We start from the raw sequence: 23,090 nt of genomic DNA on the forward strand, positions 1-23,090 counted from the left end.
GGCGGCGTAGTGTGTTACTGATGGTAGGCTTTGTTACTTTGGTCCCAGCTCTCTGCAGGTCATTCACAAGGTCCCCCCGTGTGGTTCTGGGATTTTTGCTCACCGTTCTTGTGATCATTTTGACCCCACGGGGTGAGATCTTGCGTGGAGCCCCAGATCGAGGGAGATTATCAGTGGTCTTGTATGTCTTCCATTTCCTAATAATTGCTCCCACAGTTGATTTCTTCAAACCAAGCTGCTTACCTATTGCAGATTCAGTCTTCCCAGCCTGGTGCAGGTCTACAATTTTGTTTCTGGTGTCCATTGACAGCTCTTTGGTCTTGGCCATAGTGGAGTTTGGAGTGTGGCTGTTTGAGGTTGTGGACAGGTGTCTTTTATACTGATAACAAGTTCAAACAGGTGCCATTAATACAGGTAACGAGTGGAGGACAGAGGAGCCTCTTAAAGAAGAAGTTACAGGTCTGTGAGAGCCAGAAATCTTGCTTGTTTGTAGGTGACCAAATACTTATTTTCCACCATAATTTGCAAATAAATTCATTAAAAATCCTACAATGTGATTTTCTGGAATTTTTTTCCTCAATTTGTCTGTCATAGTTGACGTGTACCTATGATGAAAATTACAGGCCTCTCTCATCTTTTTAAGTGGGAGAACTTGCACAATTGGTGGCTGACTTTTCCCCACTGTATTTTGACCCAGCCAGTTGTTGGGATTAATTTAATACTTCAGTTATTTTCAGGAGGCTTGTCTTATTAGGGGCGTGGCTTTCAGCTAGATCTTATTGGCCACCCGTAAGAGTAAATGTAATTCCTGTTCATCATGTTAAGTTTACATACTGCAAATTATAATTGTCCTTAATTATTTTAACATTTTACACATTCTTCTATTATATTAACATTATTTATTATATATTATAATAAGGTATACCACCTTATTGTATCCCATAGGCTTTTAGGGAACTCCTACACTTCTGTACAGTGGCTTGCGAAAGTATTCACCCCCCTTGGCATTTTCCTATTTTGTTGCCTTACAACCTGGAATTAAAATTGTTTTTTTGGGGGTTACTATCATTTGATTTACACAACATGCCTACCACTTTGAAGATCAAAATATTTTTTATTGTGAAACAAACAAGAAATAAGACAAAAAAACAGAAAACTTGAGCGTGCAGAATTATTCACCCCCCCAAAGTCAATACTTTGTAGAGCCACCTTTTGCAGCAATTACAGCTGTAAGTCTCTTGGGGTATGTCTCTATAAGCTTGGCACATCTAGCCACTGGGATTTTTGCCCATTCTTCAAGGCAAAACTGCTCCAGCTCCTTCAAGTTGGATGGGTTCCGCTGGTGTACAGCAATCTTTAAGTTATACCACAGATTGCCAATTGGATTGAGGTCTGGGCTTTGACTAGGCCATTCCAAGACATTTAAAAGAATGAGAATAAGGCTGTAACGTAACATAATGTGGAAAAATTAAAGTGGTCTGAATACTTTCCGAATGCACTGTATATCAGGGCTCTCCAACCCTGTTCCTGGAGAGCTACCCTCCTGTAGGTTTTCGCTCCAACCACAGTTGTAACTAACCTGATTCAGCTTATGGGTCTTTCTATAAACTAGGGTACCAGTGAGCATTTCTTGTAGTGGACATCTACGTGAATACAGTAGGATATAAAAGGGGGAACACAGATACATTCAATATAATGAATGAGTTGAATCAAAACCTATGTTTAAACCCTTTCTCATATAATAATAATATAATATGCCATTTAGCAGACGCTTTTATCCAAAGCGACTTACAGTCGTGCGTGCATACATTTTTGTGTATGGGTGGTCCCGGGGATCGAACCCACTACCTTGGCGTTACAAGCGCCGTGCTCTACCAGCTGAGCTACAGAGGACCACATGCTTGGAGTCTTCACAGATTTGGGAAAAACCATGTGACATAAAACACTGCCTTTCTTTCCTTACATTTATGATACTGCTGTTTGTCATTATATCATATACTAAGCATTTAACAATTTAATTACACATTGAATTTGATCCTGTAAAATTCCTGAATATTGCTGTTGGACTCTTTTTTTGTATGGAGATCTCGGAAATGCACTGTAACCTCGTAACATTTCGTATCTCCCTATGTTATGGTGTGAAAACAGTTTTCATGGGCACACATATCCCAAGTATTGTATGGATTGCAAAATCCAATGCTTCTAACAGAAAGACTAACTTTAACAAGATGAATAAAACAAAAATCGATACTGCCATTAAAGTTTTTTAAATAATGCATAATAGTTGTTTGATGCACATTTGATGTCTAGCTATTTAGTTACGTGTGGAAATTATCGCGTAACATCAGCTGATTCAGGAAAGGATTTTCTGAATGACAGTCAGGTGATAAAGAGCAGGTGTGATACTGCACGCGACTGAACATCAGCCAAAATGTGGGAATTAATGTTCATCTGGAGAATTGACAGAACATTTTGGTGTCTATGTTGTTACGGTGGTCAAGATAATTAGCCTATGTCGTGGACAACATTGTCATGATTCCTGAGGTAAGATTACGGTCCATGTACATTTTGATTTTGTTTTCCGAATTAAAATGGAGCAATCGGGAACGTGAAAACGGCTTGTTTATTCGTTTCTGAATAGAAATAGAAAAAACTGAAAATTGGCTTGTTTTTTGTTTTTGCATATAAAACCAGAAAAACAACTTGATATTTACATTTTCAAATGTGGGTGGGGTTAAATGTGGAATTACTGTCATTGGTTAAGTGCACAGCCAACACTTCCTGTCCTTTCAAAGTAGGAGTTCACCCTTCTAACTCAATTCTATGAATCTATTATCTATTAATTCATCAATTAATAGCTGCCCATACCGTGCCACAGTGCCAAGATAAAGTACGATTTCTCAATTTCTGAATATGATTTAGTGTGACTGCTGTTACTGTAAATGGTTAGCTGACTGGTATATCCTAGCTATCTAACTAACCATTGGTAATCATATTCAATGATGCCATACAGCCAAAACAACAGTATCTATTGCTAGGGGCCTCCTGTAGCTCAGTTGGTAGAGCATGGTGCTTGCAACGCCAGGGTTGTGGGTTTGATTCCCACGGGGGGCCAGTATGAAAAATGTATGCACTCACTAAAACTGTAAGTCGCTCTGGATAAGAGTGTCTGCTAAATGACTAAAATGTAAATGTAATGGATGTCTATGTTTGGGCCAAATCAAATGAAGTCAAATGTTATTTGTCACATACACGTGTTTAGCAGATGTTATTGCGGATGTAGCGAAATGCTTGTGCTTCTAGCTCCAACAGTGCAGTAATATCTAACAATTTCACAACATATACCCAATACACACAAATCTAAGTAAGGAATGGAATTTAAGAATATATACATATATGGACAAGCAATGACAGAGCTGCATGGACTAAGATACAGTAGAATATTATAGAATACAGTATATACATATGAGATGAGTAATGCAAGATATGTAAACATTATTAAAGTGACTAGTGTTCCATTTCTTAAAATGGCCAGTGATTTCAATAGGCAGCAGCAGCCTCTAATGTGGACGTTGAAATCAAGGCCGGTTCCGGAACGGACCAAAAAACAACATATTTGGACATTGAAATCAAGGCCAGGGTGGACTGAACCAATTTCAACTACATTTCAACATCCATGGACGTCCAGTGTCGGTCGGTGCTCAGTGGGTGAAGATGCTGGTTATAGTATATCGAAAGAGAGGGGGCTTATGGGTAGGTGTCAGTAAGAGCTGGGAGAGGTGACATTAATTGGAGAGAGAGAAGAGAGAGAAGAGCAGAGAAGAGAGAGAGAGAGAGAGAGAGAGAGAGAGAGAGAGAGAGAGAGAGAGAGAGGTTGTCCAGACTTGCTTTGACCACCAGACAACAGAAAGAGAAAGAAAACAGTGATCAACTGAACATAACATTATGTCAGTGGAAGGGAGGACAGTAGCAGGTGACCCAACTGTGGTTTGTGACTACTATGATTTCCCATTGTAGCCAATTCAATTGCAGAAATTCCGTTACCAATTTTTCTGAAATTCTGTTACCGATTTGGTAACATCATTTCGAGTTTTAATCACATAATAATTCATAAAGAAAATTGCTATCAGTAAAAACACTATAACTAATTGATAGGTCTACGTGTTACTTATGTGAACTTTCATTATTCTCCCTCCTCATGAGGGAGAGAAATTAGACAATATCTTAAAGATATGTGAGTTTTTGGTAACGGAATTTCAATGTTTCTTAAATTAAAAAAAGGCAGAAAACATTATCCTAAACTAAATGCAAGTGTTGATATTAGTTGGCAGGCATCTTAAATTAAACATTATTCTGTTATAATGTATTTCTAATACAGTACCTTTTAAGACCTTTTCTGGTAGATGTTTTCTAAGACCCCTTTTCCATCTGTTTGACCAGAAATCAAAGCCTTTGCTTATTCCTAATTTTTTGGATGGAAAATGGTTGAGAAAATTATATATTTGCCTTAATTTCTCAAATAAAATATACTCTTAGATTTCATTTGACACCCAATTTGACATGCTTCTATGAACTTCACATGGTTTGTGCTCATGGGTTCAACATATAGCCAACATTTAGCTTTGGCCTACTCACTACTGACTGTAACTATGTTCATCGGCTCAAATCCTGAATTGGCTAAACAACACCAGGCTAAGCAGTGTGTATCTGTCTAAGGTCACCACTGTCACTGAGAATGTGAACACACCTTGGTGATCCCACAAGATCAGCATTAACCCAACACCTGATTACCTGATTAGTGGAATGAAGCCAAACAGTAACAGTAGGGAATAATAATAATATGCCATTTAGCAGACGCTTTTATCCAAAGCGACTTCAAGTCATGTGTGCATACATTTTTACATATGGGTGGTCCCGGGGATCGAAACCACTACCCTGGCGTTATAAGCGCCATACTCTACCAATTGAGCTACAGAGGACCACAACATGGTAGTGTCACACACACATACAGTGAATTCAAAAAGTATCCAGACCCCTTGACTTTTTCCACATTGTTACGTTACAGCCTTGTTCTAAAATGGATTAAATTACTTTTTTTCCTTCATCAATCTACACACAATACCCCATAATGACAAAGCGAAAACAGGTTTTTAGAAATGTTTGCAAATTTATTAAAGCTAAAAAACAGAAATACCTTATTTACATAAGTATTCAGACCCTTTGCTATGAGACTCGAAATTTCTAAAAACCAGTTTTTGCTTTGTCATTATGGGATATTATGTGTAGATTGATGAGAAAAAAAAACAATTTAATACATTTTAGAATAAGGCTGTAACGTAACAAAATGTGGAAAAAGTCAAGGGGTCTGAATACTTACCGAATGCACTGTTCATGCGCGCATGCACACACACACACACGATCCTTAGTGGAAAATAAGTTACGTTTCAAATGTTGCCAAAAAAGGCCAGAATCAATACACTTTGCCCCTCATGTAGTGTGGAAATTCCTCTCTTTGCTTTGGTTGAAGAGTGGGCCAAACCCATCATATCTGAAAATGGGAACAACTGGGCTAGTTCTCTTAAGTGCTGAGCTTAATAGAACCTATTGACTTCATTGGTGAGCTCACCTAACCCGATAAGTGGGGGAGGGATAATCACCTATTATTTACAGTATCTTCCCCATGTGAGGGAAGATATCCAGGCTAGAGGCAGCGGCTAGCCTGGGCCCAGTCAATCAGCCTATCACTAGCCCTCGCTCCCCTCCCCCACCTAAATTGTAACTCACCTCTCGTAGGTCCCTAAAAAATCTGTGTTGCAGAGAACACGAACGGAATCACGGAATACAGACATTAAACAATATTTAAAAATGTATTGAACTAAGTAGGAAATCGACTATATGTATTTAACTTATTAGAAAATGCATTAATTTGCCCAAGTTAATCATAAGACATGAACAATATGCATCAGTGATTCGTAATTTCAAACTGCAACTTTCTGAAAATGGCACAGGAATGCCCCTGTCTGAGTGCTTGTACGGTGCGCGCATAATATTATGTCTACACTTTGTGTAGCCGTTAGCGTAGCCCAAAGGCCGGCAGATGGCGATGGTTTCATCTTACCGTCCAAAGGGAATGCATGCAGCCGGCTATACACTCGTATCCCCTGTGGACTGGTTTGTGCATAAAACATTCTCCATTCAGGCTGCAAAGGTGTTATTTTCCTTCTTAACTTGATTGGCTAGAAGGCAAAAAAAATATGGCAAGATATGCATACTTTCTTTATGAAACACCATTTTCCACCACCATGCTAAAGTAGCTAATGCTAGTCCCGGTTGTTGCATATCACGTTCAGCCAATCAGGTTGCAGCAGTCTTTTCTATTTGGAAACTATCAGACCAGGGGTGAAAAAATAGACTGCTGCAACCTGACTAGCATTAGCTACTCTAGCATGGTGGTGGAAAATGATGTTTCATAAAGTAAGTATGCATATTTTCCCCGTTTATTTTCGATGATGCTAATAATAACCTTCTGGTAGAGATGGAAAGACTTCAAAAGTGGTCTTCTGACAGCATCTACCCCAAGCCATAAGACTGCTGAATAGTTAATAAAATGGCTACCTGGACTATTAGCATTGACACAGCCCTAATTATACTTCTAAGCTGAGACGAGCCCTGACAAATTATGTGTGTACTGTACTAGGCCTACCACAGTGATAAGACCATCCATCGGCCCCTTTGGAAATGACAGAATTTGTTACTCAACGCAACTATGCAGGAACGCCATTTCGCGTAGCTAATTGCGCTCTTGCATTGCGAACTTGCGTAGGGTATAAATCTGGCTTTAATCAGACTCCCAATGTTTCTCATCCTTATCAGAACAAGACAAGAGGTTTAGCCTTTTAAAACAACTAAAACAGGGAACAGATGACAGCGCTTTAATAATATAACCTCCGTCTCTATATCTAACATCCAGTCTGAGTAACAGAAGAATCAGAGGGCATAGCAGATCAAAGCAGCAGCTCTTCTACAACTACAAAAACAGCATCCTGCTGATTCTCATTAAAGTTACTGATATAGCCCTATTCCCTAAGGAGCGCACACACACACACACACACACACACACACACACACACACACACACACACGCACACAGATGTACACACACACATGTATCAGTCTTATCAAAGCTATTTTGTCAGACGATAACATAACCCTAGTCCATCCATACATGCATAAACAATACCAAAATCACTGTATACCACGCTTACAGACAAGCTTTTGGCTTTGTCTTTCCTCAGACGTATCGAGCAGACAAATCATGAAAACAGTTCTAGGGCAAGTACAGATAGGGGCTATAGAAATTGGTGACTTAGTTTTTGGCATACTATATGACTGAGTGCTAGTCAGATACTGGAGAGAGAAAAAAGATAAGAAAGACAGAGAAAAGAGAGACTAACCTAATGAAGAGACAGAGAAAAGAGAGACTAACCTAATGAAGAGACAGAGAGAAAATAGACTCTGAGTTTCCTGGCATATACTTTCTGAATGATACATCTCTACTGTCTGATTAATGGTAAGATTCTTGATAGAGAGAGAGAGAGAGAGAGAGAGAGAGAGAGAGAGGGGGGGGGAGAGAGAGAGAGAGAGAGAGAGAGAGAGAGAGAGAGAGAGAGAGAGAGAGAGAGAGAGAGAGAGAGAGAGAGAGAGAGAGAGAGAGAGAGAGAGAGAGAGAGAGAGAGAGAGTAATGAAGGTTGAGAGAAGATAGGGAGGACTGAATGGATGAATCCACTGCTTGCATGCTAGCTAGGTAATAAAAGAACAGTTATGCTGGATTAAGTGACGTTATCACACACACATACACACACACTTAACCCCTTCAGTTAAATTCCTCGGCAATCCCTGACAAGCTCCTCCATCTGTCGCGGGAAGAAAGGGGTCAGGATTAAAGTGTGCGTGTGTGTGTGTGTGTGTGTGTGTGTGTGTGTGTGTATGCGTGTGTGCGTGTGTGCATATTTTCTGTACTAGCATGGGAAACTTCACACATTACTTGGCCCAACATGTTCAGCTGACATGTAGACAATGAGTCGACAACCTCAATTATCTCTTTAGCCCAGTTAGCTAACAAGCTGACTACTGTTAGCTAATAATAAATAACTACTGTTAGCTAATAGGGTACTCTAGTTGGCGACCCATAGCTTCATACTGTAGGATCAATCGAACAGTGGTATTAGTGGAACACACACGCACACACCACAAACACACACACACACTACACACCACACACACCCCTCTGTCCAGTAATCTCACCGTGGGCCATCTGGGATATCCCTGATTTGGGCAGAGGAATAAGTGAGCGAAGGAGGGAGGGAGGTAAAGATGAAGAGAGACAGCTAGAGAACTAGCAGATGTTAAAAAGAACAGGATGGTTTGTAAAGGATTGTGAGCTTATGTTGCGTAAGAATGTGCAGTCAAGTTTCTTTTCTGATTTAAAATTCACCTCTGTTCTGCATGAAACTTCAGTCCATTTGTATAGATGTCGTGACAGACTGCTAGGGTTATATAACATGAACACCAGCATGTGTCTAGAAGACAATAGATGGTAATAATGAAGGTCTCTGAGGAGCTATACTAACAATAGTCTTCCTTTGAGGAGGTGTGTTAGGGCAATGGGCGAACAGCACCCATGAGGTACAAAAACTTCCCATAGCCATGTAACTCAAGCTGTCACTGGGGGCATGTAAGTTCAAATCAAATTAAATTGCACCGAATACAACCGTGAAAATGCTTGCTTACGAGCCTTTCCTAACGATGCAGAGTTAAAAAATATAAAATAGTAACACAAGGAATAAAATAAAATACACAAGAATGGAGCTACACGATATATACAAAAGTATGTGGACACCCGTTCAAATTAGTGGATTTGGCTATTTCAGCCACACTCGTTGCTGACAGGTGTATAAAATCGAGCACACAGCCATGCAATCTCCATAGACAAACATTGGCAATAGAATAGCCTTACTGAAGAGCTTAGTGACTTTCAACGTGGCACCTTCATAGGATGCCACCTTTCCAACAAGTCAGTTTGTCAAATTTCTGCCCTGCTAGAGCTGCCCTGGTCAACTGTAAGTGCTGTTATTGTGAAGTGGAAACGTCTAGGACAGGGATCATCAACTAGATTTATCCGCGGGCTGATTTTTTGTTGAGCGGATGTTCGGGGGGCCGGAACATAATTACAAATAATTTGTTGACCGCAAGAAGCCCAAACAGATATAATGTTTGACTAAAACATAATCATTTCAAACCTTGATTACATTTGTATACGACCACGTGTCTCTCTATTATGTGTGGGAATACTTGGGAACAGATTTCTTAAATTAAAATCACTTGAAGCTGATTTCCTGGTGTTTTTACAGACTTTTGTGTCCAACAATTAAAATTAAAGAAAACATATTATTACTTGTTTTGCTCAGAAAACTTGGGGGGCCAAATAAAAACACCCGCGGGCCTCTAGTTGGGGAACCCTGGTCTAGGAGCAAAAATGTCTCAGCTGCGAAGTGGTAGGCCACACAAGCTCACAGAACGGGACCGCCGAGTGCTGAAGCGCGTAGCGCGTAAAAATCACCTGTCTTCGGTTGCAACATTCACTACCGAGTTGCAAACTGCCTCTGGAAGCAACATCAGCACAATAACTGTTCGTCAGGAGCTTCATGAAATGGGTTTCCCTGGCCGAGCAGCCGCACCAAGCCTAAGATCACCATGCTCAATGCCAAGGGTTGGCTGGAGTGGTGTAAAGCTCACCGCCATTGGACTCTGGCGCAGTGAAAACGCGTTCTCTGGAGTGATGAATCACGCTTCACCATCTGGCAGTCCAGCAGACAAATCTGGGTTTGGCAGATGCCAGGAGAACGCTACCTGCCCGAATACATAGTGCCAACTGTAAAGTTAGGTGGAGGAGGAATAATGGTCTGGGGCTGTTTTCATGGCTCAGGCTCCTTATTTCCATTGAAGGGAAATCTTAACGCGACCTCACTAATGCTCTTGTGGCTGAATGGAAGCAAGTCCCCGCAGCAATGTTCCAACATCTAGTGGAAAGCCTTCACAGAAGAGTGGAGGCTGTTATAGCAGCAAAGGGGGGACCAACTCCATATTAATGCCCATGGTTTTGGAATGAGATGTTCGACGAGCAGGTGTCCACATACTTTTGGTCATGTAGTGTATATACAGGGAGTACCAGTACGAGATCAATGTGCAGAGGTACAAGGTATTTGACGTCGATATGTACATGAAGGCAGGGTAAAGTGACTAGGCATCAGGATAGATAATAACACGAGTAAAATAAAGTGTAATAGTGTGTGTAATGTGTATGTATGTGTGTTTGTGTTGTGTCAGTCTGCTTGTGTGTGTGGGCATGTGTGTGAATCTGTGTGGGTTTTGTATGGGAGTGACAATGTAGTGTATATGAGTGAGTGTGTATATACTGTATAGTCTAGTTAGTGTGTGTAGGGTCAGTGCAAGTTAGAGTCAGTGCAGATAGTTTGGGTACCATAAATGGACTATTTAGCAGTCTGTCTATTTAGCAGTCTTATGGCTTGGGGGTATAAGCTGTCTCGGAGCTTGTTGGTCCAAGAGCCGATCCTCCAGTACAGTAGCAGAGTGAACAGTCCATAGCTTGGGTGGCTGGAGTCTTTGGCAATTTTTCAGGCCTTCCTCTGACACTGCCTGATATAGAGGTCCTGGATGGCATGGAGCTTGGCCCCAGTGATGTACTGGGCTGTCCGCACCACCCTCTGTAGCGCTTTGCGGTCAAGGGCGGTGCGTTTGCCATACCAAGCGGCATACCAAGCTCTCGATGGTGCAGCTGTATATCTTTTTGAGAATCCGAGGGCCCATGCCAAATCTCTTCAGCCTCCTGAGGGGGAAGAGGTGCTGTCGACCCCCTCTTTCTCCTATAGTCCGCGATCAACTCCTTGGTGTTACTGAATAAAATAGTTCAGCGGTGTGTAAGGTCTGTGTGCTGTGAGTATGTCTATCGCCATGATGAATCGGCCACCTCCACACAAATTATCTTGTGCTTGCATTTCTGGACCTTCTTTGGCCAGACTAGGGCAGCGTCCCAAATGGCACCCTATCCCCTACATAGCACACTACCCTATGGGCTCTGGTCAAACGTTGTGCCCTATGTAGCTCTGATCAAAAGTTGTGCACTATGTAGGGAATAGGGTGCCATTTGGGATGCAGACTGGACTAGTCTAGGAGAGGACAGAGAGACAGGACCTGTCAGCAGATAAAGCCAGACCTCAGCTCCCCATCTATCAGCTCTCTGACCACTGGGTTGCATCCAAAGTGGCACCCTTTTCCCTATTTAGTGCACAACTTTTTACCAGAGCCCTATGGGCACTGGTCAAAAGTAGTGCACTATATAGGAAATAAGGTGAAATTTGGGATGCAGTCCTGGTCTATGGCCCTATGGTGGCCTACTACCTGGTCCCTTTCTTTTCATGCCTCTCATTGGCCCTCACCCCTTGAGTAACAGAGATAAAAATGGGTTTGAACCCCAATCCATCACCGGCCATACTGTACTATGTCACCAACCCTCACCACCTTCCTTCACCTTCTCTCATTCCTATCTATTCAGAGTTCCAGACCTTCAGTAAAACTGTCTTCCCTGTTGACCACACGTCTGGTCATTCTGACCCCTGACCCTCTCCTTGACCTTCCCCTAACCCCCTGAGCCCTCCTCCAGCCCTGGTTCCATTCAGTGCTCTGGTGGTCTCTCTCCATCTGCCTGGCTATAGGCTGGCCCTGAGCCTGAGGTTGGGCCTGACAAGACCCCACTAGAGGAGCACCACACACAAGGACAGACAGACACACACACACACACACACACACACACACAGAGCTTTTACAGCTCTACATAATCAATAGGCATGCTATTCAACTTCATTGACACCTAGCCAGGGCTATACCAGCCAGTGTAGACCAGAGCATCTTGGCATCTGTCATTCTTACAGCTCTCCTGCAGTAATGAACCACCGTAACATTGACCACATCCTTAACCCCTCCACTAGGGTCAATGGTGATGACATGGTGTGTGTGTGTGTGTCAAATCAAATTAAATTTTATTTGTCACATGCGCCGAACACAACGGATGTAGACTTTTCCATGAAATGCTTGCTTATGAGCCCTTACCAACGATGCAGAGTTAAAAAATATATAAAATAAATAGTAACACAAGAAGAATAAAATACACAAGAATGGAGCTATATACAAGGAGTACCAGTACCAGATCAATGTGGAGCTATATACAGGAAGTACCAGTACCAGATCACTGTGGAGCTATATACAGGGAGTACCAGTACCAGATCATTGAGGAGCTATATACAGGAAGTACCAGTACCAGATCACTGTGGAGCTATATACAGGAAGTACCAGTACCAGATCACTGTGGAGCTATATACAGGGAGTACCAGTACCAGATCACTGTGGAGCTACAGTATATACAGGGAGTACCAGTACCATATCACTGTGGAGCTATATACAGGAAGTACCAGTACCAGATCACTGCGGAGCTATATACAGGGAGCACCAGTACCAGATCACTGTGGAGCTATATACAGGAAGTACCAGTACCGGATCACTGCGGAGCTATATACAGGGAGCACCAGTACCAGATCACTGTGGAGCTATATACAGGAAGTACCAGTACCAGATCACTGCGGAGCTATATACAGGAAGTACCAGTACCAGATCACTGCGGAGCTATATACAGGGAGCACCAGTACCAGATCACTGTGGAGCTATATACAGGAAGTACCAGTACCAGATCACTGCGGAGCTATATACAGGGAGTACCAGTACCAAATCACTGTGGAGCTATATACAGGGAGTACCAGTAACAGATCACTGTTGAGCTATATACAGGGAGTACCAGTACCAGATCACTGTTGAGCTATATACAGGAAGTACCAGTACCAGATCACTGTGGAGCTACAGTATATACAGGAAGTAACAGTACCAGATCACTGTGGAGCTACAGTATATACAGGAAGTACCAGTACCAGATCACTGCGGAGCTATATACAGGGAGTACCAGTACCAGATCACTGTGGAGCTATATACAGGAAGTACCAGTTCCAGATCAATGTGGAGCTATATACAGGGAGCACCAGTACCAGATCACTGCGGAGCTATATACAGGAAGTACCAGTACCAGATCACTGTGGAGCTATATACAGGAAGTACCAGTACCAGATCACTGCGGAGCTATATACAGGGAGTACCAGTACCAGATCACTGTGGAGCTATATACAGGGAGTACCAGTACCAGATCACTGCGGAGCTATATACAGGGAGTACCAGTACCAGATCACTGTGGAGCTATATACAGGGAGTACCAGTACCAGATCACTGCAGAGCTATATACAGGGAGTACCAGTACCAGATCACTGCGGAGCTATATACAGGAAGTACCAGTACCAGATCACTGTGGAGCTATATACAGGAAGTAACAGTACCAGATCACTGTGGAGCTATATACAGGAAGTACCAGTACCAGATCACTGTGGAGCTATATACAGGAAGTAACAGTACCAGATCACTGTGGAGCTACAGTATATACAGGAAGTACCAGTACCAGATCACTGTGAAGCTATATACAGGGAGTAGAAGTACCAGATCACTGCGGAGCTATATACACTGATAGGGATATTTAAGACCAACCAAAAGCTGGTTTTAGCGTCAGCAGTTGGTTATGGCATGACATTTGACAGCGGAAACACAGCCTATCCAGCCATGATGCACACTGCCCATATGCGCATGGAACAAGAGCATCCCAATTAGCATTTTGTGCCTGCATACTTCGTATTTAGAAACATAAAAAACTAATGTTTTTTCCCATTTATTTTTTATTTGATTAAAAACCAAGGGAAGCCTCCCCTCCTGCTACTTCCTGTATATCGTCAATGAAGGCTTTTTGTTGTTGTCCTGGTTCAACAGCGCCTCTTTCTTATCCCGCCAATTTGATGATATCATTACATTATACATGTTGTTGTTGTTGTTGTTTTTTTAAACTGATTGCTTGTTTTTCGTTACATTTTATTACAACCAAACTTATTAGAATGATTCACCTTCCTGGTTTTATGGTGACAACTCCGTGGCTCGCATGCAATGCAACTCCTGGAGATGTGTGAATACGATCTGATCTGTAAAATGGTTCCGATTATGTTCATAAAACATATTTGGGAGCAGTATAACAGTGAGTGGACATTGTCCCTTTCTCTTTATATTGGATCTATATTGGATCCAGCTACTGTGAAAAGTTTGGATGTACTGTACATAAAACCCTCCATAATCTGCGTTGTTTTAATATTATATGCCCACAGGGAGAAACTATGGTGCCTGTAAGTGTATTTAGACATAACCTATTTAAAACAACTTGTTGTTTCATTTTGTTTAGAATTTGATTTGAATTATTCGTTCTCTTTTTAGGCCTTATCAATAATGAATTTAATCTTGCTTATTGACAATGTTCGGCATATACATGCTCAGCCATAATGCAATTTACAGTAGGCCTAGTCCCTATATCAGTGTGAATGCTATTGAAGCCATGCAATTACTTAGAACAATTTGGACTGCAAATGGGTTCTAGTTAACGTATTTAGCAAAGATGGGATAGGTCTACACATTTTGTTATTTTGTTTCTGTAAGCCATTTAACAAACTATAACGGACTAACATTGGAATTGGGGTTGATTCCAAGGCAATACATAAAAGACCGTAAATACACAACTTCAAGCAACCACATATTTAGCCATGGAGCACGTTCTGATTGGCCAGTGAGGGGCCAAGCCTCAACACACCCACAACTTGTTTGTTCATGAAAACCCAGGCCTTTTGCGACGATAATTGTAGTTGTGAAAATAGCAAAAATATTTCTGACACACCCCTGATCCTATAGCGCTACCGCCTGCGCTTAGATTTACCATCGCGTCAGGTTGGTTAAAATACAGCCCTTCATATTTTAAGTCTTACTGTCCTGAGGTACCAAACTACTCGTTTACAAATGGAAAATATTAGAGACTGAGCATTGCAAAGCATCAGAACGTACCCTATTTTTTCAGTCAGGGTAGAGTACTTACTTACACAAGCATATTCCAAGAGTGAAACTAGGCTAATTTCACTTTGATTAATGCATTACATCCGGAAAGTTGGTAAAGTAAAATAAATCACACTGCAAATGAATAGTGATGGGGGGAAAAATCGATACAGTTACATATTGGGATATTATTTTGGATGATATATCGTGTTAACCTCCTGAGCGGCGCAGTGGTCTAAGGCACTGCATCGCAGTGCTAACTGTGCCACTAGAGATCCTGGTTCAAATCCAGGCTCTGTCGCAGCCGGCCGCGACCGGGAGACTCATGGGCGTCGCACAATTGGCCCAGGGTAGGGGAGGGAATGGCCGGCAGGGATGTAGAGCAGTTGATAGAGCATGGCGTTTGCAACGCCAGGGTTGCGGGTTCGATTCCCATGGGGGGCCAGTATAAAAAAAATATGTATTCACTAACTGTAAGTTGCTCTGGATAAGAGCGTCTGCTAAATGACTAAAATGTAAATGTATCATTTTGACAATATCGTGATATTATTTATGCGTTAGTTTGCTGTGCCTGCACCAGAAGTCCAGTATTTTTTCTTCATAGCTTGTTCTCCATCTTCTTTTTAAAAAGGTAGCCAATTTGTTTTCAGCACTTTTATTACCATGACTGATCAACAACAAAAAATCTCATGGCTCTCTCTTGTCCCTGTCCAGCAGACATATGGTGAGTAATATATTTGGAACATCGAATCGCAATAAAATCCCAGTATTGAATCGCAATACATATAGAATCGTGACAATCATAAGAATTGCAATACATATCATGTCGGCACCTAAATCTCATGAAAATATAATATTGTGAGGCAATTCCCAGCCCTACAAATGAAGAAATTAATGCAACAACTAGGCCACTAATTTCCTTTCCCGAGCATTGAAACATTTAGCCCATGAGTGTTTGACTGTTGAAAGGCATTAGCAGCATGTCATGATGTGTAGGGCTAGCGCTAACCCTATGTGCTACTGACAGGCCCTTGTTCCTCTGAGCCTGCCACCGAGCAGAGCAGAACAGCAGCCACGATGAAAGCACAGCACAGGCAGATAACAACAACAAAGAGGTTTCACAGAGAGAGAGAGAGAGGTTTAACTTTCTCCTGGCCTGGATAAGGAGAATACTGTAATTAGCCACAATGCTACAGTAGGCTAGCCTCGCGAGCAGTTTGACAGGAATCTGTAGAGATAAGCAACACTGAAGCTCCATACCCACACTGTGAGGTGCATCACAAATGGCACCCTATTCCCTATACAGTGCACTACTTTTGACCAGAGCCCTATGGGCCCTGGTCAACAGTAGTGCACTATATAGGGAATAGGGTGCCATTCGAGACACACACCCTGAGACATATTGTACAGTACCAGCGTCTGTGTTTTGGAGATTAGGTCATATTGTTGGGGGTTTGACTACATTTAACTTCAAATTGTCCGACCGCTAGATGGATCATTGGTTGTGGTGGATGGTTGAACCTGATACTGCTATTTTAAATACAAAGTGTTCCCTTGATACAGATACAGAGAACAATATCACTCAGATAAGGGACGGGCTATCACTGTTTCTTCTGTACATTACATCAAGCCAACAGATACACATGCTCTGAACACAAACACAGGCACACACAGGCTGCATCAGGAATTTAAAGGGAAAGCAGATGTGTGTGTGTGTGTGTCTAGCTACTCACTGGTTTTGTTGCATTTAACCTTGGTCAGGAGTTTGTGTGCCAGGAGGATGTCTCCACTCTTCACTGCCACCAGGAGGTCCTGTTCCTTACCCATGACTGACCACCACACCAGTGACCAGTAACCACACACGGTCCTTACGAGGTCAGTTGTCTCAACCGCGTCTAAGCGGTCCTTGGCAGTCGAGGCCTCAACCTTACCCAATCAGGTGCATGTTGATTCCTTCAGATACACAATGATGATGAATGTTCAGAAGAGCGTCACAAAACGCCCAAACCAGCCAGTCTGTCTGCCTGTGTCAGTCAGATAGGAATCAACCAGAACAGCCAGCAGACCACATTTTTATCTCCAGGCCTGGGTTAGGCTAGGCTAGGCATCAACTGGGTGAGATGGTGAGATAGGATAGGCGGGGTAGTTGGTTGTTAGAGGCTGTGTTCCTCTGCCTTCTGTTGGTTGCTTGGTTTCCAGAGTGTGTGTTTGTGTGTGGGGCCTGGTTGTCTGTCCTGATGTAAATCAAATGGAGTCTGCCTGGAATTGTCCTTAGGGCAAGGTGTGTGTCGGGTTCTCTTCTGTTTCGGCCAACCTGAAACAGTAAAACCTACCATTAGAACACAGAGACATGTCATCATGAGCTGGGCATTTACTACTATTCAAACAGTGAGGAGCTGATGCACTGCTACTTCTAGACTGCATTACAAATATACAGCAATGGATAAACAAAGGACTTTATCAAGTAATAAATCACTCTAAATAGTCTGTGTTATAACTGTGTTATTACAAGTTGTAACTACAACATAATTAAGGATGGGTGGCTCTCTAAAACCAATCTAATGTGTTTGTTTTTCTTTCACTCAGGAAGCCTATTCACCATGGAATGTTATCTTAGGATCATTCCATGTCGGAATACTACTCATTAACTCCTTCAACTTCTAGGAAGTGTCTTTTTCACTAGGAGCTGTCTGGAACTCTGCCAATTCTCTGGGAAAAAGCTGCAAACTTTTTTCCCCAGAAGGAAACTGGGGACTCCGTCCCAAATGTCATCTTTCCCTACATAGTGTAAGCCTACTACTTTTGACCAAAGCCCTATGGGCCCTGGTCAAAAGTAGTACACTATATAGGGAATAGGGTGACATTTGGGACGTACCCTGGAAGGCAGAAGTGACCGCATCTTAATAACATCCCCTGAATTCTCCATCACAGGGGACACAGCCAGCAGCACTTAGGGGACAAAACATATCTAGGATAAATGTTTTAGGAGAAAAATACATTAGGCTGGTTTTTGGGTTGTGTACAGCTGCAAGTGAATGAGGCATATCTGAGATCACACACAGAGCTGCAGCCACCCAGATCCAATTAAAATAGGAGTTTTTCTGGGCGAACGGAGCTGGGAGGCAAACTGTAGTTGCTAAAACATGACAACATCGTCTCTCCAACTGAATGTTTATTTTTTTTTGTGTGTCACTTGCGAGACTTTGCAAAGAAATGTCCTTCTGAAGGACAACGTTTTCTGTTCTACTCTATCCCATTCTATTAAACTATATTCAATTATCTCCCATTCTTCTGAAAGGTTGTGCTGGGACATAATGTCTGGCACCACAATGTGTTGTTAGCCGGAGGGACTGTTATTGGTGTGTCTCTGTCTACAGCAGGGCTTCTGTTTACCATCAGGTTGTGGGGCTAAGTTAATACGTATCCTGTCATTGTATAGGCTACACAATAATAGGCAGTAGACGCGGTCAAGTAAAATAACAGATCACATCATATTAGCTATGATGATATGGAATGATAGGTGCTACATGTATGTGAAGGTAGGAGGCATCATGTAAGGCAGCAATCATGAATCCATTTTTATTCCATTCAGAAGTTAGCCTATACGATTTCTGTTCTGGCTAGCTAGTGGCTGGTAATGCCATGCATGTCAATGTGACACAGACTCAGTCACCTTCCTTGCCAGCTAGTAAATGACTGTCCTCTTGATTGCCACCAAGGCAATCAATCTCAGTACACAGAGTTCAGAGGGTGTCATAACAACATCATACATCATAACAAACTTAGCAGCTGTCCATTGAGGGAGGCACATGAACATATGTAAACAAACACAGACCTGCTATAGCTAGAGGGCTTCCCTGTAGTTAGGAAAACAAACTGGTACAGTAACATTAGATCAAATAAATGGAACGGCTGTGTGTCCCCGAGGAGAGGTTTGAAAACCCTGCTACACTTCAAAGGAATAGAATAGAACCCCAATAGAATAGAAAAAAATTAACAGAATAGAACAGAACCGAATATGATATAATACCGGCAGATCTAGCTAGATAGAATAAAATTAATTAATAGAACGTCGGACGCTGTTACTAGTTAGCTTTAGGCTATTTTTTTTCGACAAGTTGTAGCAAATTTGCAAATTTTTTATTACGATTTTGATTTGTGGTCTTCCAAGACCGCTCAATAATAAACAAACTAAGAGGTCAACTACAGAAAATCGTACCAGTAAATGTGTTCACAGGTTGTCCGGTCGCTGGTGAAGAGGATTGGAGGAGGGTAGAGTGCCGCTCAGCCAGTTTGTCAGGTGCTTGGAGCCGAGGCTCAAGAAACAGACCGCACGGAAGCTGTGTGTATGAAGAAGTTATGCTGCTAACGTTACTAGCGAAACAATATCCAGACGACTTTCTGATAAGTGGTTGAAAGTCTAACTCTGACTTCATTCAGCTCTTTTCCTAATCCTTGTTTTGCTGCCAGTCAATAAAATCATGTCATCCTCGCCAGACAGTTCGACTGAACCGTCCGAGCTAGAAGACCTGGTCTGACACCTTTTCAATTTAGCCTAATCCCTCTGAGACCTCGAGCGAAACGCGCGACTCTTCAACATTTTGGCTCCTCCTCCACACGCATCAAAACCGGAGAGAATTTCGGAGAGACGACTCGTAGGCTACTGTACCACAGATTTAGGATAGGATTACCATACTCCCATACTATCCTTAATCACCAGGGGAGTGAAAAGGTAGCTGACTGTATCAGTAGTTAGGCTATATGGATAACTTATTGGAGATAGAATCAAGTTGTGCAATAGACAAGACATGGTCTCTAAGGTCGGATATACCATAATATATATCGTATCGATCCTCGCTATGAGCTTTTAAAAAATTCCAATCAAGTGGGTTAGCCTTATGGTGTTTGCCTTTCATGCCTGAGACCCGGGTTCGCTTCCCGCTCCTTCCGTTCTCTACGCAGGTGTCAGAAGTGGGATGGTGGCCGTGGGGCCATATGAGCGTACAGCCCGGGATGTGTGAGGGGGCTGTGGTTAGTCAAAGCACCGGGAAATGTCACATGTGAAGTGTTCCAAAAATACGTTTTCACATGATTTCACTTGTGACATTTCACGTTTCATGCGTGAAATCATGCGATTTTCCACATGTGAAAACATGTGATAACATGAAACTACACTGTTAGCCATTGCTGTTAATTTTGTGGTAAATGTTGTGGTCATTGTAAGGTACATTTCTACAGTAATAGTATAATGTATTAGAGTTTTGCTACCTATTTACTGTCAATCGCAATGCACTTGGGTACTATTTGGCCCATCCTGCAAATTAACTTGGTATGCCTGACTTGCAATTGCATTTAAACGTAGATGCGCTTATGGCGTAAACTGTTTTTTTTTTATCCTGTAATTTTATAATACGTTAACAGCTACTGAGTTGCGGTGAAAATAGTGGAAACAACTTTTAATGTATTTCTACAGCTGAACTGTATTTTGTCAGTAGATATACAACAACTAACTGTATTCAGGAAGTACACAGAAATTATAATTCGAATTAAATTATTTTCAATACCGTAAAACTAGGAATTGGGTTTACTTTCTGAATTTACTGGAACATAAATGGAATTGATCTCAACATCGGTAAGCACACTTGGGACGCAACCAGACCTGGGGTTTGAACTCACAACCTCTTAGAAGACAGCAACCTACATTTCCTGCTTCGCCATCAGGTCTGTGGGAATGACAGAGATAGCCCAAGATATATTGGCAAGAATACATTTCTGCACTTTGTTAAAAGTTGCCCGGAAAGTCCATAATTGTGCGATTATCTGACAACACCAACTAAAAAGTAGCAGTGCTAAGGGACACTTGACATTAAGGCCTAGATTCAATCAGATCAAGCATAAACACGTGATAGCTGACACTTGCATAGCTGCTGTTTTGGCAGTGTTGGAGGTGTAACTGCATTAGACTTGTCAAATCAGTGAACGGCTGCTCATGTGGTCATTGTCACGAAACCACCACGTCCTACCCGCATTAGCAGTTCAGAACGAGAAAGTGTAGGCTATATAGAAATAATGACACTCAAATTGAAAATCGTATTCAATTACATATCACATTCCATTGTTCCAACTTGTAAACAAGGCTGGATGGGATTTCTCTTAATGCAGCTCCGTGCAGCCAATGACAATTTCCGTTTCAGGTTTAATGCCGGGAGATGCTTGTGGATTTGACAGCGCTAACGCAGTTCCGCCTCTGACACTGCCAAAACAACTACTATGCGGGTGTCCGCTAGCACAGATCTGATAGAATCGAGCCCTCAGTGTGCGTAAATGCTCTCAGAATTTGAGCTGGCAACTTTTTGGTCTGGAGTGCATTTATGTCTCAGCAGTGCCACCAGATGGTCAGTCTATGTCATGGAAAGAGCACGTGTTCTTAATGTTTTGTATACTCAGTGTATATCCACACAGTCTCACAAATAAGAGGATGGTTAGGGTACAGTTTTGTTCCCTGGTGTACAAAAAGGTCAAAGGTACACATTCGGTACCTTTAGAGGTACACATAGGAACTCACATGGTACTGGAACTCACATGGTACTCGTCAGTACCTTTTAGGGTACATGTGTGGATAACCTATTATAATGGTAAATGTTTCTACCCAATATATTAAATATAAAGCTGCATTCGTAACCATGTGGGAGTTGGGAATTTACCAGTTGTGAAGTTGTAAATACCAGTTGGATGCATTCACATGCTTTGAAATAATTGGGAAACGCCAATTGGCTAATGGCCAACAAGCTGTGTCAACCATAAACTAAAAGTACAGCTATCATGCTTGTAAACAATTTATGCAGTTCAAAAACATTGGTTTTTATGAATCATGTTTTGTTGTTACTTTTAACTGCCGAAAATGCTGTTATCAAAGTTATTTCCTTAGTAGGTGATGTCAGAGGTCAGCATGTGGGAGAAGTCGGAGCTCAGGAATGATAAATGTCTTTCCTACTAGTAATTACCAAACGGAGGGCCGTAAATTCCCACTTCCCAACGAACGCAGCAATAGGTACAATCATTACGGCACTTTGAAATGTAGGCGTGTCGATGTGCTGGCGGGAGCTCATTAGTATATTTGGGGGCATGGTGTAAAATATGTTGTATTTATGCCAACCGTCAGTGGAAATGTTGTACCTGTTTAAGTAGTTTTATCATTATCTCTTTTGACATTATTAGTTCTGAAATCTTTGTAAGAACTTGTGACTGTTAAGAGGTTACTGTGCATTTTCCTGTAGCTTTATGGCTGCTGGTTTGCAGAAAGCTAATGTGTAATTTTCAATAACTTGCTGTCAACTAGTTACAAGTGGGTTATGGTAAATGCACAGTAACTTACTGTAGCTAATCCATCACACTCACTGATCTGATAGGAAAGTGAGTGCTACAATTACATGGTGACTAGCTATAAATTACATATCATATGGCTATTTAGTATCACATGCACTTATGTCAGCCTTTAACAAGGCTGCAGAACTGACTGGGTACAAGCTTAATGTCTTTTGAACAGAGCAATTTAAACTAGGATGACATTCCCTCTCATGGGAGACCATGGGCGGCAGGTAGCTTAGTGGGTAAGAGCGTTGTGCCAGTAACCGAAAGGTCGCTGGTTCTAATCCCCGAGCCGACTAGGTGAAAAATCTGTCGATGTGCCCTTAAGCAAGGCACTTAACCATAATTGCTCCTGTAAGTTGCTCTGGATAAGAGCGTCTGCTAAATGACAAAAAAAATATATATATATATTTAAATAAATAAAAATATAAATTATAAATATAAAATAATAAAGAGCTAGCTGAATAAGCCATCCCTGCAATCTTCTGATAGGCTGCTGTTGTTACAGTATGCTGCCAATCAGCAAGTGATGTGCATGTTGTCAACAAAAGAGTCAGTGAAGGCATCAAGTTCCCTGTAGGTTACTGCCAATATTTTGCCAGTAAGTTATTGTGGCTTTTACAATTACTTA

General features: G+C 41.8%; 1 protein-coding gene across 3 annotated transcripts in view; it reads right to left on the reverse strand.

Moving 5' to 3' along the window:
* Positions 1-19,672, reverse strand: part of LOC121575619 (caskin-2) — an 85,330-nt gene extending 65,658 nt beyond the window's left edge. For 2 of the 3 annotated variants that reach the window (XM_041888857.2, XM_041888851.2), the window contains exons 1-2: positions 19,311-19,671; positions 16,825-17,405 (exon numbers count right to left, since the gene is read on the reverse strand). In XM_041888857.2, the coding sequence (XP_041744791.1) occupies positions 16,825-16,918 (94 nt within the window). In that variant the 5' untranslated portion in view covers positions 16,919-17,405; positions 19,311-19,671. Of the gene's footprint in view, positions 1-16,824; positions 17,406-19,310 lie in introns of all 3 variants that reach the window. The other variant, XM_041888843.2, reaches the window with a different exon arrangement.
* Between the last annotated feature and the right edge of the window lie 3,418 nt (positions 19,673-23,090).

Source organism: Coregonus clupeaformis, chromosome 1 (assembly GCF_020615455.1).
Source record: "Coregonus clupeaformis isolate EN_2021a chromosome 1, ASM2061545v1, whole genome shotgun sequence".
In the NCBI taxonomy this organism is placed as follows: Eukaryota; Metazoa; Chordata; class Actinopteri; order Salmoniformes; family Salmonidae; genus Coregonus; species Coregonus clupeaformis.